The following is an 18,057-nucleotide window of genomic DNA, read 5'->3' as shown; positions in this document are numbered from 1 at the left end:
TGGCTGCACCAATTTATATTCCCACCAACAGTGTAGGAGGGTTCCCTTTTCTTCACACCCTCTGCAACATTTGTTATTTGTGGACTTTTTAATGATGGCCATTCTGACTGGTGTGAAGTGGTACCTCATTGTAGTTTTGCTTTGCATTTCTCTAATAACTAATGATGTTGAGCATCTTTTGACATGAATGTTTTCTTGAAAGCACACACACACATGCATAAGTGCCCAAGCACACACACAAACACACACTAATGCTCATTTTTTCCTGAAAAAGCTTCAAATCTTTCAAAACCCCTTCCCTGGGGATTTTTTATTTTCCATTTTCTTAATGGAATTGTCTATAAAAATCTTCCTTGAAGCTTTTGAAATTGTTTTTTTCTAAAACTGATATCTGTGGGGTCTTTTCTGTTGTTGTTTGGTTGGTTTTACTTTAAATTATGGTAAAATACACATAATATAAAGTTTACCATCGTAACTGTCTTCGAGTGTATAGTTCATGGGCATTAAGTAACCCACTTTGTCGTGCGACCCTCACTACCGTCCATCTCCAGAAATCTTCATCTTGATAGGTATGGTTTTTAATTTTTGTTTTATTTTATTTTGTTTTCACATATAAGCCAGGTCTTTAGGAGGTGCAATAGAGGCCAGAAAGGGGAACAAAAAGTATGCAAAGGAAGAAGATATCTGCTTTCATTTCTCCTCAGCTGAAGCAGTGCTACTACCTACCACCTTTCAATACATTGGGCGACTTCCTCTTATACTGAGAGCAAAATACATTGTGAGAACAATAGCACATCATGACCTCTGTTGCTAAAATGTCTAAAATTGCAGTTTCATAATCAAATATCAAGACCAAGTGCGGAAGGAGCCCTAACATGTAAAAATTACTTTATTCCTATAAAGCACATTCCCTTTATGTAAAATTCATGTTGTTTTCATGGTTCATTAATTGGGAATCTGAGAATAAGAAAAAAGCCCTTTTCCTCCTCTCGTACGCTGAAAGCCGTCGAAGTTTAGTTAGGGAGGCAGGCATGTGCAGAGTTTACTCCATTCTTATTTCACGTGCATTTTCTTTTTTTTTTAATTTTTATTGGAGTATAGTTGATTTACAATGTTGTGTTACTTTCTACTGTACAGCAAAGTGAATCAGTTATGCATATACATATATACACTCTTTTTTAGATTCTTTTCCCATATAGGTCATTATGGAGTATTGAGAAGAGTTCCCTGTGTTATACAGTAGGTCCTTATTAGTTATCTATTTTATATATAGTCTTACTGATGTAGCATCACTGCTGTCCCAGGATAGGAGAGATATTGGACTATTTATGGCCAGGTCGATTTTGGAAATGCAGCTGGGGGACCGTTTATAACCACATGGGCTTTAAAACGATAGAGTCCCACTGCTTGAGGTACCCATGGGGTGCAGACCAGCGCTAGCAGACTTTTTCTGAAAAGATCCAGATATTGAGTGTTTTGGCTTGTAGGCCACATCTACTCAGCTCCGCCATTGACATGGGAAAGCAGCCCTAGACAACACATAAACAGAGGGTGTCACTGGGTTCCAACTTCACCTTTATTGATGGGGATTGAAATTTAAATGTCATGTAATGTTCATGCGTCAGGAAGTATTACTCTTCTTTTGATTTTTTTTCAACTGTTTAAAAGTGTAAAAATCATTCTTAGCTTATGGGCCATACATAACAGGTGTGGACTGGATTTGGGCCAAGGACTGCAATTTCCAGGTCCCTGAAGTAGAGGAAAAACAGGATTCCAAGGCCCGTGGACAAGATGCCAATGACAGATTCTGGTTTAAGTTCTCGCTCTGCCAGGTATTAACCATGTAACCTTGGGCACGTCACTAACCTCTCCAAGTTTCAGTTTCTCCACAGGGGAAGCACAGTGACCACCCCATAGAGATGAAAGTTACAAAGTGGGGCACAAAATGGTGATCAGGCCCTAAAGCTCTGGAGAGGCTACATTTCTCTCTTTGGGAGCTTGAGAACATGTTTCAGTTGGTGGTAGTCAAACTCCTAGCAGTAGGTCTTGTTTTATTCAAATGAAAATTCAGTTTGTTTCATGTTTATTTACCCCATCAACATAATACTTTGTTTCTACCAAAAGAATGAGATTGCTAAGAAACTACAAATTTCCTAAATCACAGGCTGACTGAGGAAGAAAAATCTCCGTATGTTTTCATCAGACACACAGTAGAGGTCTTATTAAGTGATGGCAAGCTCTGTCCTGTGGTGAATTCAGCCAGGCTGACCCTCTTCTATGGAATCCTTTGTTTTCCCCAGGGGAGGTAAATTCTTCCTCCAGGGACTCATGCCCTTGAACTTCAGGTCACACCCAAAATGACGAATGATGCTTTGTCAGGGTGTTTTGAATGTCATCAAGAGCTGGACCCATTAAGCTTCTCTCAGGATAACTAAAAGTCTGTGCCTGCAGCCTAACCTAGATTGGGAATGCTTTCCCAGCCTGTACTCTTCCCTCCCCACCCCTGCCCCCCATGAAAAGGCCAAGTGACAGAAGCAAATGGGGGAGAGTTCCTTACCTGCCTTCCCACAAACAGTCCTCAAAGAGCTGGGCAACCCGAGAGGTGGGCACTGGGCCATGTTGAAATCTGTTCCATCCCTCCAAGGGCGCGCGTGCATTGAGTTACCCGTGGCTCATCCCAAAACAAGGGGCTTAAGGAGCATCTACCAGAAACCAGTCCAGTTGTGCTGACAAATGCAGGGTATGGGAGGCAGGGAGGCAGACCCCTTATGGCTGTGTGGACCCCAAGCCAGGCTGTGGAGGAGGTGGGCAGGCAGAGATGGAAAGGAGGAGGGAGAAGCAACGGACCACGAGAGAGGACCAGTACTGTGTCTTGTTGGGTTAGAGGTAGTGTCGCTTTGAGCAGAAATCAGGCTGGATCCATGCACTGTCATGGTCAAGTGCTAACGAACACGGCACCAGCGAGAGGGATGGGATGGGATGGGATGGGATGGGATGGGATGGGGGAAGACATGGTTGGTAGATCTGCAGAGAAATCAGGATGTTAAAAAGCATGGAGTGGCAGATCGGGGGCTGGCAGCAGTCTGCTGAGTAGATCTTGAGAAATGCAGTGATGACGAAATGTTTTCAATTCATTCTCTTGCTTTCATGATACGCCATGAGGCAGCCCGCCGTGCGTCCGTATCCCATCTCCTGTGGTTAAAGGACAGAGCTTCAAAAATGTGCAGCTCTGCCCTTGTAAGAACAAGTGTAAATCAAGAGACTGAATGTGTTTACATAATGTGACTTATTTTTAATGTTTGCAGGATTTGGGAAAAGAAGAGCAGTTTGATTCTTGCATGAGTACGAATAAATATTCTCTGTGGGTGGCAGGTCTTTGTGTTTATCTATCCATACATGTGTATACATGTACTTGGGGGCGTGCATATATGTGCATGCATTCACACACACACACACACACACCCGCGTGGGGACTGCCCTCTGTGGCAGTGATGTGGGCTGCTGTTTAGGAACAGAATTAATCAAATAAATATTTTTCTTTCCTGTGTAGGGTGGTCTGGCCTGCCGTGCTTCTATTTTTATTTCTTTTGGCTTATTTGCCACCCACATTCCTAAAAGAATGCAGAAAGAACATTTTTAATTTCTGTGTGATGGTTGGATCACGTGTATACTTAAATTTGGGAGAATTTTTTAAAATGTTTGTAGTCTGGCTGCCCTGCCTGCCTTAAAGGACTTCAGACTTGGGGATGCTAGCAAGGAAAGTCAGCAGCCCTGGCTGTGGGCCTCCCATGGATGGCTCCACCGGTCATGGCCCTGTCCCGTCCACACTGCCCTCCCCCACCCCGGCGGCCAGGGCTGGCTTTGTATGGCTGCCAACTCAAAGACTCAGCTGAAAGCACATGCAGATATGAGTGAAGATCTGTTCAGAGCGATGCCTTGGGCTATAGTAGACTGGCTAGGAAGACAGGTTTTCAAGTTTCAACCTTGGCTACCCTAATGAACTATGTGACTTTGACCAAGGTACTTAACCCCAGTTCTGTTGTCTGTAAAATGAGGATAGTACCACTCACCCCATAAGACTGCTGTAAGGACTGAATGAAGTCATGAGTATAAAGCATTGAGCACAGTCTAGCACATAGAAAGAAGGGCCGGAAGTGTAGCTACTGCTCTGTTAGCAACACAATACACTTTTGTCGATTCGTTAAGGCTGGGATACTACTGCCCCATCTTGCTCACTGCATCTTTTGTGACCTGGCACTGCTTCATTTATTCATTCATCAAGTTATTAATATGTATAAAGCGTGGTTCCAAAAATCATTTAAGGTGGCTGGTGTCAGTCTCCCCCTGGAATTCTTTCTCCGTCTAACAGACACAACGACATTAAGAAAAATACTTTTTCAAAAATGTTCGGGCCAGGTGCGCGATTCTCGCCCAAGGCACCTGCTCTTCACTCCCTGGTCTGTCTGTTCTTTGGAACAGAATCTTCCGGGCCCAGAAGCCCCGCCCACAGGATCACTGGGGAGTAGCAGCATCCTCAGGGCTTCGAGGCCCTGAGGGCAGAAGGAAGTGCTCTGCACCCAGGGGGCGGGGGCGGGGCCCCAGAGACTCCAGGGCGGCTCGCAAGTGAAGACCTCCAGCGATCTCCATCTCTGGAACCAGCTCTGAATGGTCCAGTTCACCCGAGGAGATTGAACTGGGCTCGCGTTTTTGGGGAGCGTATTGGGTGGCCCTGCTGTAGGCGAAGGCCCAGTCATCCTCACTGGTTCTGCCCTGCGCTGTGGGCGGAACCGAGGGCTCCTTACAAAGTCCTGCCCTGGGAGGCCCCACCCATGGAATTACCTGCTCTTCCCCCCGCCCCCGCAATTGTCAAGGCACTTGGGAAAAGGTCAGTGTCATTTCCTCCGGTAGGTGCAGCTTCGTGGATTCTAGAAAGCGAGAGGAGAAACACTGCAGCAGGGGAGAGCTGGCCTCCGCTGGGTGGGTGAGACGCATGGCCGCCCTGTACCCGAGGGTGGCAGGAGCTGCCCCCCTGTTTCTACCTCCTGAAGACTAGCTGCCCCACAGGGATTGGGCAGGAGAGTGGCTGGGCATGTTTTGTACTTGCGTCTTTGCTTTGCTTTTCTCCTCCTGTCTCTTGTTCCAGGGATTTCCCGGCAGCAAACAGCCGGATATTTTACTGGGCTCCCCCTTGAAGTGAAATACTGCCCTGCAGAGCTAAGGGAGACGCTGTCTGAGGGAGAGCTAACTGCCAGGCCACGTTCTTAGCGCCCAGCCCTGGGGCCCTCCGGGATCCTCTTTCTCGCTTTCCTTTTCCCCTGAGGCCTGTTCCCTTTCCCTGAGTGCTCTGTCTCCCATCCGGAGACACTTACACAGGGCGTGAAAGGATGAACAGGTGTGTTCTGGGCAGGCTAAGGAAACGGGGCTCTCCGTGCAGAAACAAACAGAAGCAAGGTGTGTGCAAGGCTGGAGGGGGGCAGGTCCCAGAGTCCTGCAGTCACTTGAACTTGCTGAGACTTTTTCTGGTAGGAGCTGGAGGGAAGTGGAAACAAGTTTCATGCGTTTTTGGATCTTCAGCAGCAGCTCTCCAGCCTGCGCTGCTGATGATACCAGCAGAGATTAGAGAGCGTAGGCCTTTGGCCTTGTCTACACGTTGGAATCACAAGGCAGCATGGTATCATGGGAAATTCTGAGTCCTCCAAACTGGATGATTCGAAGACAACAGCTGACTTTGATCCTCGTAATCAAATACCTAGCACAACACCACTTCCTCCCTAAAACCACCCGTGCCGGTTCCTCGAGTCCTTCTGACACCGGTGTGGCCCTGCTTCTCACAGCATCACAGCGCTAGAAGAGTCCTCCTTGAACCCTTGTCCCTGCCTGCACTCAGGAATCACCCCACGTTGCCCCATGCGGCTCAGCTGACCATCATAGCATCCTTGCTGACGCCAGCTCGCTTTTCTTTTGGTTCTCATCCTCCTTTCTCCTCCAGGAGAACTGCTGTATCCAAAGGGACTTGCTTTGCTACCCGTGGGTTAGATCCCGAATACGGAAATAGCAAAATATCTGCTTGACCTCTGGTGTAGAAAGATGGCCAGAGGGAAATGGGTATTGTCAGGAGCTGAGGACCCCAGGGGGCAGGTGGGTTAGGGGTAGTTCTGGTGAAATCCTAGCACAGGCCATCAGCAGCACTTTGTTTGGAATGGGGTGGTGGGGAGAGCAGACCCTTGAGAAATGGAATTTTCGAGATGGTCAACATTTTCTATCCACACACTTGTTAGGGGACGGGAAAATAGCCAATAGCAAAAGAAACAAATGGATAATATGGATACAACTTGGAGGTTTTAAAGTCTTTAAGTAATGGAATTTGTGGGACGCAAGGCTGCGCAGAAAGTCATTTTCTGACCTAGCTGCCAACCCCCCGGGGGCCTAACCATGTTGTTGGGAATGAAGAAGTCTTCTCAGTTACAGGGTTTACTCATATCCCATCCCCCCGGCCCAGCCAGAAATGTGGTCCCTGTAATTCACGCTGCAGTTCAAACCCACTTTCCCAAATCTGTCTTCATCTGGGAGGAGGCTGAGGAGAGGTGAGGGGTGGCCGTGCTCCAGCTTAGGGGGCTGCCAGGAATTGGGGGGCCCTGAGGCTGTGCTGCTGAGTGGTCGCAAGGAAGCACATTAGAAAAGGAGCACCCCTCCCCCCGGCCCCCCTCCCCCTGCCCCGCACCTTGGCCCTTTTTGGTGGACTCACCATTTTCCTTTGTCTTTTTGGCAACTATCACCTTAACATAGCGCCTTTAAAATGTGTTGGTGAAGCTCCATTATTGGAGAAGGAAAGTGTGTGTGTGTGTGTGTACCTATGCTCTGTTAGATGAGAGGCAGTTGATTGAATACTTCCCTCTTTGTGCCCGATCTAACGATATGCTGTGTGTTTCAAGCTACCCTGTTTTCATGGTGGCTGGTGGTGGGAGGGACCCGCTTAAACAAAGGTCATTTTCACAAAGCGCTGGGCCCAGTGTTCTCATTCTTACCACACTGCTACGCCTTCTATACCCACCTTCCTTTCATCCCTTTGTGTCCTGTTCTTCCTAAATCACTGCTTTATTTCCAATATTTCTTCCTCCCCTTTCTCCTTCTTGTTTCTCAGAATTAGCAGAAAGTTGGTGAATTAAAAACAAGAAATTGGCTTTAAAATGCTGTTGCTGTAGCACTTCTATGCCCAATATATGTTAAAACACTAGAAAAACGAAGAACCTCAGTCCTTTTCTTTTATTTCTCCTCCCAGTGGAGTAATAGAAACAGGATGTTTTTTGTCTGCTTACTTGTTTTTGTTTTTGAGGCAACCAGATCTGACCCTTATCCTTCCACTTGCTAGCTGCATGAACTTGGGCAAGTTACTTCAGTTCTCTGAGCCTCTGTTTCCTCATCTGTAAATTAGAAGGAGCGATGCCTACTTCACAGAGTTTTGAGCAAGAAGTACACACAATAAATATAAGTACCTCCACCATAGTAGGTATTCAGTTAGTATTTTCCTCTACCTCTCGTTTTACTGGGTCTTTAAGACCTAATAATTGTTCATCTTCATTGGATTTTCGTCTAATTAGCAGATATTTTTACAGCCCCTTGTATGTGGCAGGCCTTGTGCACCAGGGTCCAAACAGAAACAAGATATGGTTCATCTCTTCCAGAGCAATCTCTTGCTGGAGCCAGGAATTGATAAAGTGTCATAGAACAACGTGAGAGGTACTGTGGGCACAAAGGGAAACCAGAAGAGGTGCACCTGAGACTCCTTGGGGACGGGGTGGGGAGGGTAGGAGATGGTGTTCCTGAGGGGGGAAAATGGTCAAGGGTCTCGAAGGATACTGGAGTTGGGAGAAAGGTGTTTTGGGAAGAGAGGAGCAAAGGAAAGCATATATAGGGGCATTGCTAGGGGTTCAACAGTAGAGAAGGAGAGTTGGGGAGTGACGGCTGAGTGATTGAGGAGTCCACACCAATGCTAGATGCTAGAGTTGGGACTTAGTTTGAAAGCCGTGGAGAGCCATTTAGGTTTTAGGTTTACCTGGAGGAGAGCCAGTAATGCAAGAGGGATTTTCCTGAAGCACACTGAGGTGACTCTAAGAAATCCTTGTGTACACAAGTTGCCTCTCTGAAATCAACATGGAGTGTAGAGTCCACAGGTCAGGAGTCCTGGCGCTGCCATTTATCAGTGGTCCCACCTTCGGCCAGTCGCTTCCTCCCTCACGGCCGGGTCTTCACATCTCTGGAATGAAGGTGTTGGACTAGATCACATCCAGATGTCCTCCCAGCTTGAACAGTAGTCTGTGATCCTGTGATTTTGTCACTCCTTTTTGGAGCTCGTTTTATAATTCCTAATGTTAACTTATTCATATGGTTATGCTAGCATGATGACTGACACCTAGCAGACATCACATTTCTTTCTTTATTCCATGTGAAAATTCGATTACTGGAACGTGTGATGGTATGGTGTAGTAAGCTAAGTCAGTTGGTTTCTTTGTAGTCTTGGTCGGGTCAGAAATTATTTGCGTGACCTGGAATAAATCATTTTACTTCTCTGGACAGTTTATCCTCTCCGTGGCCAGTTCTCAAAATGGCTACACTGAGAGATAAGAGTAAGATTTGACTCATAGAATTCACACAAGTTTGTTCCATGTATATTCAAACAAACAAACAAAACTTTCAAATGCTAGCAAAGATCTCTATTTTAATTTTAAATGTTTTAGATCAGAAGTGGCTGAGTATCTTACACAGAAGATATGCTGATTTCATCCACCGCCACCATTCCCCACAAAGACTAGGCAAAATCATTTTAACTTCATTTCCAAAACTAACTATGATTTCAATGTGGAGATTTGGTCTACTTCTCTTTTTGTTTTTTAAATGACTGAAGCTTATTTTTTAGGAAAAATTACATGTATATTAAAAATATCTAAAAAGCTAGAGAATATATAAAAGGCAAATATCAGAAATAGAAAACATATATTATTCCATTCACCCAGGGGTAAACTTATCATGCTGGACTCATACTTTATATTTTTTCCTAATATAATTGGATCAAACCATACATACTGTTATGTGACTTGACCAAAATATCCCTCATCATATATTAATATATAACAAAGTTTTAAGGGTCTGTTCAGATTCAGGCAAGATGAAATGGTGCGTTCCAGTGGTGGTAGAAAGCAGTGTGATGCAGGTGTGTGCAAAGTGATGGAGGAACCCGGGAAGGGAGCTAATTAACCCTTTCTGATCTTGAAGGATATCAAAGTTTGCCAGGCATAGAAGGGCAGAAAGCATTTGCCAGATAGAAGAAACAGCCGATGAGAAGCTACTAGAAACGGTACAGACCAGGGCTTCTGGAGAACAGGGAGGAGTCTAGTGTGCCTGATGGGTGTGGCGAGTGGGCTGGGCTTCAACAGGAGGTGAGCAGGGTGGGTGGATCCCGTTAAGAACAGCTTTGTTTGCCAGGCTGCAGAGTGTGGACTTTGTTCTGCTGAGAGTCGGGAATCAGGGACTTTGCAGAATCGAGTTCTGCCTTACGTTAAAGCAATGGTACCGACTGAGCACAACCAAAACCTGACTTTACTCTTTTCTTAAGAATAGATTTTTAAAAATCTGGGTGCTTGAAAAGTCTTCGTGTACAAGCCAAATACAGCCTTTAGGAACATTTCTCAGAAAATTCACACCACCTCTGCAGAAACCTCTTAAGCACCTGTTGGAGTTCTTTAGTGGACTTAATACATGGTGGGTTCAGATAACTCCTGCAATGGCAAATTCATCCCTGGAGAGCAAACTGCATAGGAGTCGTTTAAGCCACTCTCCCCGATAGGAAGGAACGTGTTTGGCCCTGCTGGATGCCTGCAGGAGGGCTCTGATGAAGAGGAAAGCCATGGAACCCAATATTGTCTGTTTGTTTGTTTGTTTGTTTGTTTTTGGTTTGGGGGTTTTTTTCTCAGAACCAGTTGGTTTTTAGCCAGCCCATTGGCACCACCCAGTGGGAAATCGCTAGAATACAGCTGTGAAGGCTTGTAGGATTTTGCAGGGCGGATCCAACTGAGACGTCCTTCCTCAAGTTTCAGATCTATTTCAACCATTCATTCCCTGTAAGAATGTTAAGAGGCCTCATAGTAAACAGTTTTTCTCCTGCATTTGAGGCTGCACGGTGTGGTGAGGAAAGCACTGGTCCTGGCTTTTCACAGACTGACTCAGTGGCTTTGCTTAAGTCCCATATCCTCTCTCAAACTTTTCCCTCTTCTGCTTTCCTTAAAAAAAATAAAAAATAAATAAAGTCTTCCATATTTCTAGTGTCTATAGTCTTTTTTTTTTTTTAATTTATTTATTTTTGGCTGTGTTGGGTCTTCGTTTCTGTGTGAGGGCTTTCTCTAGTTGCGGCAAGCGGGGGCCACTCTTCATCGCGGTGCGCGGGCCTCTCACTATCGCGGCCTCTTTTCCTGCAGAGCACAGGCTCCAGACGCGCAGGCTCAGTAGTTGTGGCTCACGGGCCTAGTTGCTCCGCGGCATGTGGGATCCTCCCAGACCAGGGCTCGAACCCGTGTCCCCTGCATTAGCAGGCAGATTCTCAACCACTGCGCCACCAGGGAAGCCCTGTATAGTCTTTTAGTGGCATAATTGTTTTGGTATTTACCGATTGCACTTGTAACTCAAAGTGGCATCAGTCTGGATAAAGAAAAACTATCTCTTTGGCATTTTGAAAATTCAGGAACGATTGCAATTAATTGTTAATTAATATAAATCAATATCACTCAAATGCATATTCATAAGAATGTCTCAGAGGCTTTAAACCATGGTCATGTGGTGTAGTGGAAAGAGCTGGGCTTTGCATCCAGATAGACCTGAGTTTAAATCTCTACTTCTGCCACTTTCTGTGTGACTTTGATAAGTTATTCTCTGTCTCTGTGCCTGTTTCCTCCTCAGACCAATGGGGATGGCAAAGCTTACTTCACAGGATCAGGGTAAGGGTTACATGAAGTGATATCTGTAGAGCCGTGAGGGACACCGAGACTAAACAACAGCAAACCTTTGTCTGATGGAAGCAGCTGTTACCATTTAAGCTCGGCCGCTTACCGTTCACCGTACCTGTTCACCTTGAGCACATCACTTCTGCTCTGAGGCCTGGATTCCTCTCCTGTCAAAGTTTTACAGAGGCAATGATACTAATATAACCACCCGAAGCACCTGCAACTCGTAGGGGCTTAACAAATGCTAGTTCCTTTCTTTCTGTAATCCTGACCCATTGCAAATAATTATGAGAAATAGTTATAAAGGCAAAGTTGTCTTCATCCCATGATCTCGCCTTCACTCTCTTGCTCTCTTTCAAACACACCCGCACACACACACACACACACACTTTGTATTCCCACCTAATTTTTCCCATCTCTGTCACCAAAAGTTAACCAAAAACACAAGAACCTTTGGAAGCTTGACAGAGGAACAGCAAATTCCTTTTCAGGTTGTCATCATCTATTTCCATCCCCCCACACTAGGTGCCTGGGTCCTTATTCAAATAGGTGTGCGCTTACCTGTCTCCCCACCCCTGTGTCCCCATCCTGCCCTGGCCCCCCTGCTCCAGCCACAGCAGCATCAGATCCCTGGCGGGCTCCACCTCGACTGTGCTTCCCTCCAGCCACAGCCCCTCTTCTCCCGTCCCCCTTCTCCCACCCTCACCTGTCAGACTCCTCCTCCTCTAGGTTGTGGAGTCCATCTCCGTGGGTACGTTATCAGAGAAGTCCTCTCAAGGCTCTGCCTTCCCAGCACAAAGTGGCTGCTGCCATGTTTGTGCTTCTGGAGAGATCAGGAAAGAGAATGAATGCGTACTCTGTCCATGAATACTTTTTAACCTTCCCACTCACCTCAAGTAGGCCTCACTGGTCTGCTTCACAGATGAGGACACTGGGAGCCCATTCATTGCTGGATTACACAAACATTTTTTCCACCATCACTTGCCAGGCACTGGGGACACAGCACAGACCGCAGACACAGCCCTTTTCTCCGTGGGTCTTACAGGATCTTACAAGGGATGAATCCAGGAGGCAGAAATGAAACAGAAAGACTATCCTGGTTGTGAAGAAAGGTGTTATGAGAGCGCAGAAGAGGAGGTGATGCCCTCTCTTGGAGGTTCGGAAGGGTATCCCTAGAAAGGGGCCACTTCAGCTAAGACCCAAAGGCTCAGGGAGGTCACACAGCGTGGTAGTGAGGGCAGAGTGGGTTGGGTGGATTGGGTTCTACCATGCCTCATCTCCTCCTCTAAATATTAACATTCATGTCATTGTATTCTGTGTCGTTTTCTCCCTGATAGACTGTAGCTCCTTGAGAGCAGTGATCTCCCAGGCACCTGGTCCGTAGCACAAGCACTGAGCATAAGTAAATGGTCACTTAATTTTTCAATATATGTATCTCTACATAATTGCCTTACTTAATATTATAAGTACCTAGATTCTGTTCTATATATTTGGTTATTTTTTTAACCAACACATTGGTGTGGTTTTCTAATAGAGTCTCTGATCAGCTGGCACGCCTGTTCTCAAGCTCCTCTTACTCAGATGTTTCCTATTGGATGGGGGGGCGCTGGAGGGTGAGCTGGGGTCAGCGTGCAAGAGAGGTAGCAGCTGGCGTCAGCTCTGCGGCAGGTGGACCTCAGAAGCAGCTCATTCATCTCACTGAAATATATGAAACGTGTCCTCCTAAATGCCACAAGGCACAAGTCTCCTTCCCCAGCCTGCGATCCAGGACATTCCTGGGGATGAAAGAGGACTTGCTGCCCCGTGCCAGGCACTGTGCCAGCGGTGGGGAATTCAGCGAGGGTTTCTTCTTCCTGACACCTTGGAGCTCACAAGTAGAGCCAACACACATGCCCGTCGCCCATGTGCGTGTATGCGCGCGCACACACACACACACACACAGGTGTACAAACTGGCTCCTTGCACGCAGGCCTCCAGGTGGGCACAGGTGGAGGGCGTGGCTGATCCACAGTGGGAGGGGCGGGAGTGCCTGAAGTCCTCCCAGGCAGATCAGAGTCATCTTGCTGGAGTTGGGAAAATGAATGGCAATTAGCCAAGTAAAGAGAGCAGGGCGTGGTAGGAGCAGGCCACGGGCAAGGGTCTCGCCTGTGCAGAGACCCAGAGAAGGAGAACAGATGGCACATTTGGGATCTATCAATGCCCACAAGAGCATTTATAGAAAGGCCAGCTGGTTGTGGTTGACTGTCAGACACGTTGGGATAGTCTTCATTTCTATTAAGAAATGTCCTTCCTCCCACTTTTCTTGACTTGTACCTATCCTTCATTTTTTCATCTTTGATCGAAACTTAGGTAAAGAGAAATTGGGGTCTACTCTAAGAAAAACAGCCGTCTAAATCCAATTATCATATCAATCTGTAAGTGATACTCGACTCCTGATGGGGAGACAGCTGGGAGTGGTGGAGACTGGGGCAAACTGGAGAGTGTATTCTCCATCTGAAGAGGACAGCAATTCTCAACTCAGCTGCCCAGTGGCTCCAGATCTTGCAATTTTTCCAAAACACAGAGCAACCTGGATTTTTGGCAAGTTAGCTGAGGTTTTTAAACATTGCTTTGATTTAAAAAAAAAAAAAAAAAAAAGCCTGCAGCCAGTGGAACACATCTGTATGCTGAGCCTTATTCCTGGGCCATGCTTGCAACCTCTTGTTTAAAGGCTCCAGAGGTTGCCAGGGTATTTTCAGAATCCTTCAACAAGTCATTCCTCTGCTTATAGTTACTCCTAACCATCCTTCTCCCCCTGCTTTCCAGAAAGAGATGACGAGCAGGATGTGTCACTAACGCCCCATCTTACCCTACGGAAGAAAGAGGAAAAGCTGTTTCCTCCTGGAGTCCCGGGCCAGCAGGAGGGAGACCTCCCTGGCTGAAAAGGCGCACCTACTTCCAGGAGCAGGCAAGCTGGAGACCAGCGGTGACTCCTGAGAGATGTTCCCCGCTCACTTTGTGTGCTCTTAACCCTCTGAGTGCTGCTAGCCGTGACCTGTGGACCTGGCCAGGAGAGAAGGACGGCCCCTCACCCATCCTGGAGGAAGGAAGCCTCTGCACTTACATGCGTGTCGCAGTTCTGCCTGTGACCTGCCACCTAAGCTTTACTGGAATTCAGGTTTTGAGACTGAGATACTTATTTGTACTTTTCCACTTACCTGTCTCGTCAGCCGGCTGCCTTTTCTGTAACGTGTTTTCTAAGTACCCAGTGAATTTTGGAACTCTGGATGCACAGCCAGTTTTTCTCTAACAAGCCTTCCTGTGCGGTCCCTACAGGCTCTGGCCCTGATGCCGTGGTCTTGGCTGGGAGGTCTGAGGCCCGTCCCACAGCATCAGTGCAATTTCCCCCATAAGCAGTTTTACCAGGGACCACTCCACGGGGTGGCTTGTCTTGCCCCAGATAGGGTCTGCACACTTTCTTTGCAGGGAAGAGACTGGTCTCTAGCCTAAGGCTAACTAGTTACCAGTTCACCCTCAACAGAATGTGTTTTTTATAACCACACCATTCCTTGTCTCTTCCGTTCAAGATATTTTTTTTTCCCTGTTTCCCTGAAGAGAGAAATAAAAGGAAGTTACAAATGACCAAGAATGATCAGCAGATGCCCTGAGCCAAATTAGTGCAGTGTTTGTTCATTATTAAAGGGTGTGGTGGCTGTCTTCACACAATACTGAAATTTCAGTGAAAAAAAAAAACCCAACAAAAGTACAATGGGTAATTTGGTGCCTGTAGCTGAAATGCCCAGCCCATTGATTCGTAATCTTCCCAGCCGGCCCTCTGAGCTTCTAGATCCAGCCGATGTTTTCTTCCTCTTCCTCCACGCTCTCCCTTCCTCTGCCCTATGATATTATGGCACAAAGTTAATTTCTGCCCGGATGATGCTTGTGCCACAGTTGCCAAGGTAACAGTGGAGCTGGAGCCAACTTCCTTCTCCCATCCTTCCCAGTGTTTCTATCCCAGTAGACAGAATCATTCTGTGCTACATCCTGCCTTTTGAAAGCTAAGTGACTTTTAGCTGAAGCAATGTTGCCTTCTCTGATTCATTCGCAAAACTGTGGTGGTCCTGAGAGCCTATGACTAGGGGGTGATGATACTTCCAGTGAGCATTTGAATTCGACAAAATAGCAGTTGGTGGAGGGATGTAGATAAGAATGTATTAGGGCATTTCAATGTAATACTGATTAAAGAATAACTCAACAACTCTGATTTTGTTTCATTGCATGTAATGTGTTAAAGCCATTTGGAGCTGCCGCGAGAGCCTAGAAAGGCATGAAGTCTTTCTTGGTCCAAACTGAGAAACGGTCAACTGTCTGGGCACCGTGGCGTTCTGTGTTGACCTAACCCGGCAAACCAACCCTTGCTTTGTATCTCGTCAAAGTCGTCTCATGGAATCCAAGTGCCGCTACCTCTCTCCGTATTATTGTGCTCTGATCAACAACAAACATACCTTTTTTGTTTTTTGTTTTTCTGCTTCCTAAGTAACTTTGAGAGGACAAGATAGGCAAAGATTTTTCTCAGCGTCATTTTTGGCTGAAAGGATATCTGACTGTCCTAAGGATCCAGAGATCAGACAAATGAGCCCGTCTTCCCGACCTATGCACGACGCAGTTAGTGCCACATGGGGGTGTTGAGCAGTGAGACAGAGAAATGAGAGCATGGAGCCCAGGCCCTGGGAGGAACTCTGAAGCTCTGCACAATGGAAAACACAGGCGTTTTGCATTAAAAAGTTGACTAAGTTCCTGCATTTCCATAATGCCTGATCAAGTAGGATGCTGGACTCTGAAGACTTTTGTTATGAAGTCTTTTGAAGGTTATTTTCTGTTAACTGTTCATGCATATGCAATTTCCACTCAATTAAAAAAAAATCCAGATTTTTTTTAAACTTCTTGGAACAATTTCCTCCTGGTTATATTGCTTGCTGCACTAATCAGCACTTCTAGGGTAAGTGCTGGCAAACCACTCTTACGTTTTGATTACAGACTGTTCCTATTCCCGCAGAACTTTGTTTGGCAAATTCTGAAGAATATCATTACAGACGATCTTTTATCTCTTTGGCCTGACTACATCCTAAGTACCTCTCCTGGCAAATGGAGATCTGAGCTCCTGGCAGCCCTTCAGGCATCTCCTACTCTCTGGGTCTGAGATTGACATCTTGCTTCTTCCTCCTAACCTGGCTCGCTCTCCCTCTTTTCCCACTATTTTTTTTTTAGTTGAGTAATACATGTATCCATGATTTTCTTTTTTTTTTTGAGAAATGTCAAAGTGGAAATTTCAAAAAGGAAAGATTACAATGACATCCATATACCCTTAGTTGTCATTCTCTTTAGTTAATGGATTAGAGTCCTTCTTTTATGTATGTGTGAGGGGTGTGTGTGTGTGTGTGTGTGTGTGTGTGTGTGTGTGTGTGTATGTGGGTCTTTCATGACACTGACATTAGTAAAGAGTTCTGGCTGGTTTGTTTGTAGAATGTTCCACAATCTGGCTTTTTTTTCTGATTGTTTCCTCATTATTAGATTCAGGTTAAACATTTTTTAGCAAGAATACTATGTAAGTGATGTTGTTTCTTTCCTTTTGCATCATATCAGGAAGCATATAATGTCTAGTTGTCTCTTTGTATGATAAATATTAAGCTTGATCAGTGGGTTGAGGTGTTGTCTGCCTGATCCATTCATTATAAAGTTCCGTAATTCATTATAAAGATCTGAAATTCAGTATGCATACATTTTATAGAGTGTGAGACTGTACATATGTGCTTTCCTTTCCTAATATTCACAGAGAGGTCCAGGATCTCCAAAAGATTACAGCCATTGCAGTTAGATGATATAGCAGTGACAGAGAATTCATCTTTTCCCATTTAACAGAAAGAAGAGGACACAAAAAGTTTCCCTCTGCAGGTAAAGCATGAGTATGCTGACTAATGAGAATTTGTGTAGTCCCTGAAGCCAGAGTTAAAATATATATAACTTTTTTTCTCCCATCCTCAGTGACCTCCCATTCAGACCGATGGTTTATTTTAGAGAGCGTGCATTTTCATTGATGGTGATTGCCCAAGGGTGCAAAAATTGATTTGGGTGGGGAGGAAATCTTATATATTACACTGGGTCATGGCCTGACCATAGTACATATACAGATATGAAGTATATATGTAGTATTAAAATTCTGTAGGGATAGGGGGATGATTAGGAATAAAATGTCTAAAAAGGCCCTTTAGGAGGATGATAATTTTAAAAAATTGAGAAATACCCATCTGGAGTCAGTTTCTACTTCTGAGATTTCTCGTTTTCTCTTCCTGGGGTGTTTGCTCATTTCTGAGGGCCAGGATGAATGGAAGCAACTTCGAGAGATTTCTTAAGCTATTCATTCTACCCTCCCAAACCACATCAGTAACATTCCAGGTGAAAAACCAATTCTCCTCTCAATGATCTTCAGGCACAGAAATTCTGCAGCATCCTCTGGTATAACCCACAGACCAGATTCCATCTGAAATCCTTCCATTCAACTTGAGCTAAACTATTATCTTTGCATTTCAGCTCACCTTTTCTAGTATCCCACATTAAGATCCAAAGACTGTATAAGTAAAAACATACTAAGTGAGAGCTTTATTTGCATGTCCACTAAATATTTGAAGACTGTTACCAGTTGTCTTTCAGCCTTCCTCCATTTATCATCTCCCAATGGCGGAATTCTCTTGGAAGTCTTGTTGCCCCACTGCTAACATTTCTATGCTTCAGCCTGAAACCTTCCCAAAGCTCTCCATGTCACTGTGCATTACGGATGTAACTAGCAGTGAACATTAAGAAATTACTGCATGCTTTCTCCAAACTATGTTGTGTCTTTGCTAACTCTTGACTTGATTTTATACACTTATAAATTTTCTTTTCTATTGTATTTGCCCACACTAAATCCTTATCTATATTCTGTTCCGCCATTTTGCTTTATCTTCTTGAGCTTCCTTCCTTCCTACCTTTAGCATTCCCTGTAAGATCACACTGAGTTATTTTGTTTTAATCCCCTCTTTAATTGGCAAAG

The 18,057-nt window shown here is 45.4% G+C and overlaps 1 protein-coding gene across 4 annotated transcripts in view; it reads left to right on the top strand.

The window, feature by feature from the left end:
- MOB3B (MOB kinase activator 3B) overlaps positions 1-18,057 on the top strand; it is a 234,881-nt gene that overhangs the window by 192,166 nt on the left and 24,658 nt on the right. For 2 of the 4 annotated variants that reach the window (XM_061200480.1, XM_061200481.1), the window contains exon 4: positions 13,797-13,907. The exons of 1 other annotated variant lie outside the window; for it this stretch is intronic. In XM_061200480.1, the coding sequence (XP_061056463.1) occupies positions 13,797-13,826 (30 nt within the window). In that variant the 3' untranslated portion in view covers positions 13,827-13,907. Of the gene's footprint in view, positions 1-13,796; positions 15,235-18,057 lie in introns of those variants that run through there. One more of the 4 variants, XM_061200483.1, reaches the window with a different exon arrangement.

This window comes from Eubalaena glacialis, chromosome 9, assembly GCF_028564815.1.
Source record: "Eubalaena glacialis isolate mEubGla1 chromosome 9, mEubGla1.1.hap2.+ XY, whole genome shotgun sequence".
Taxonomy (NCBI): Eukaryota; Metazoa; Chordata; class Mammalia; order Artiodactyla; family Balaenidae; genus Eubalaena; species Eubalaena glacialis.
The sequence above is the reverse complement of the archived record's forward strand: the minus strand, read 5'-3'. Positions and strand labels throughout refer to the sequence as shown.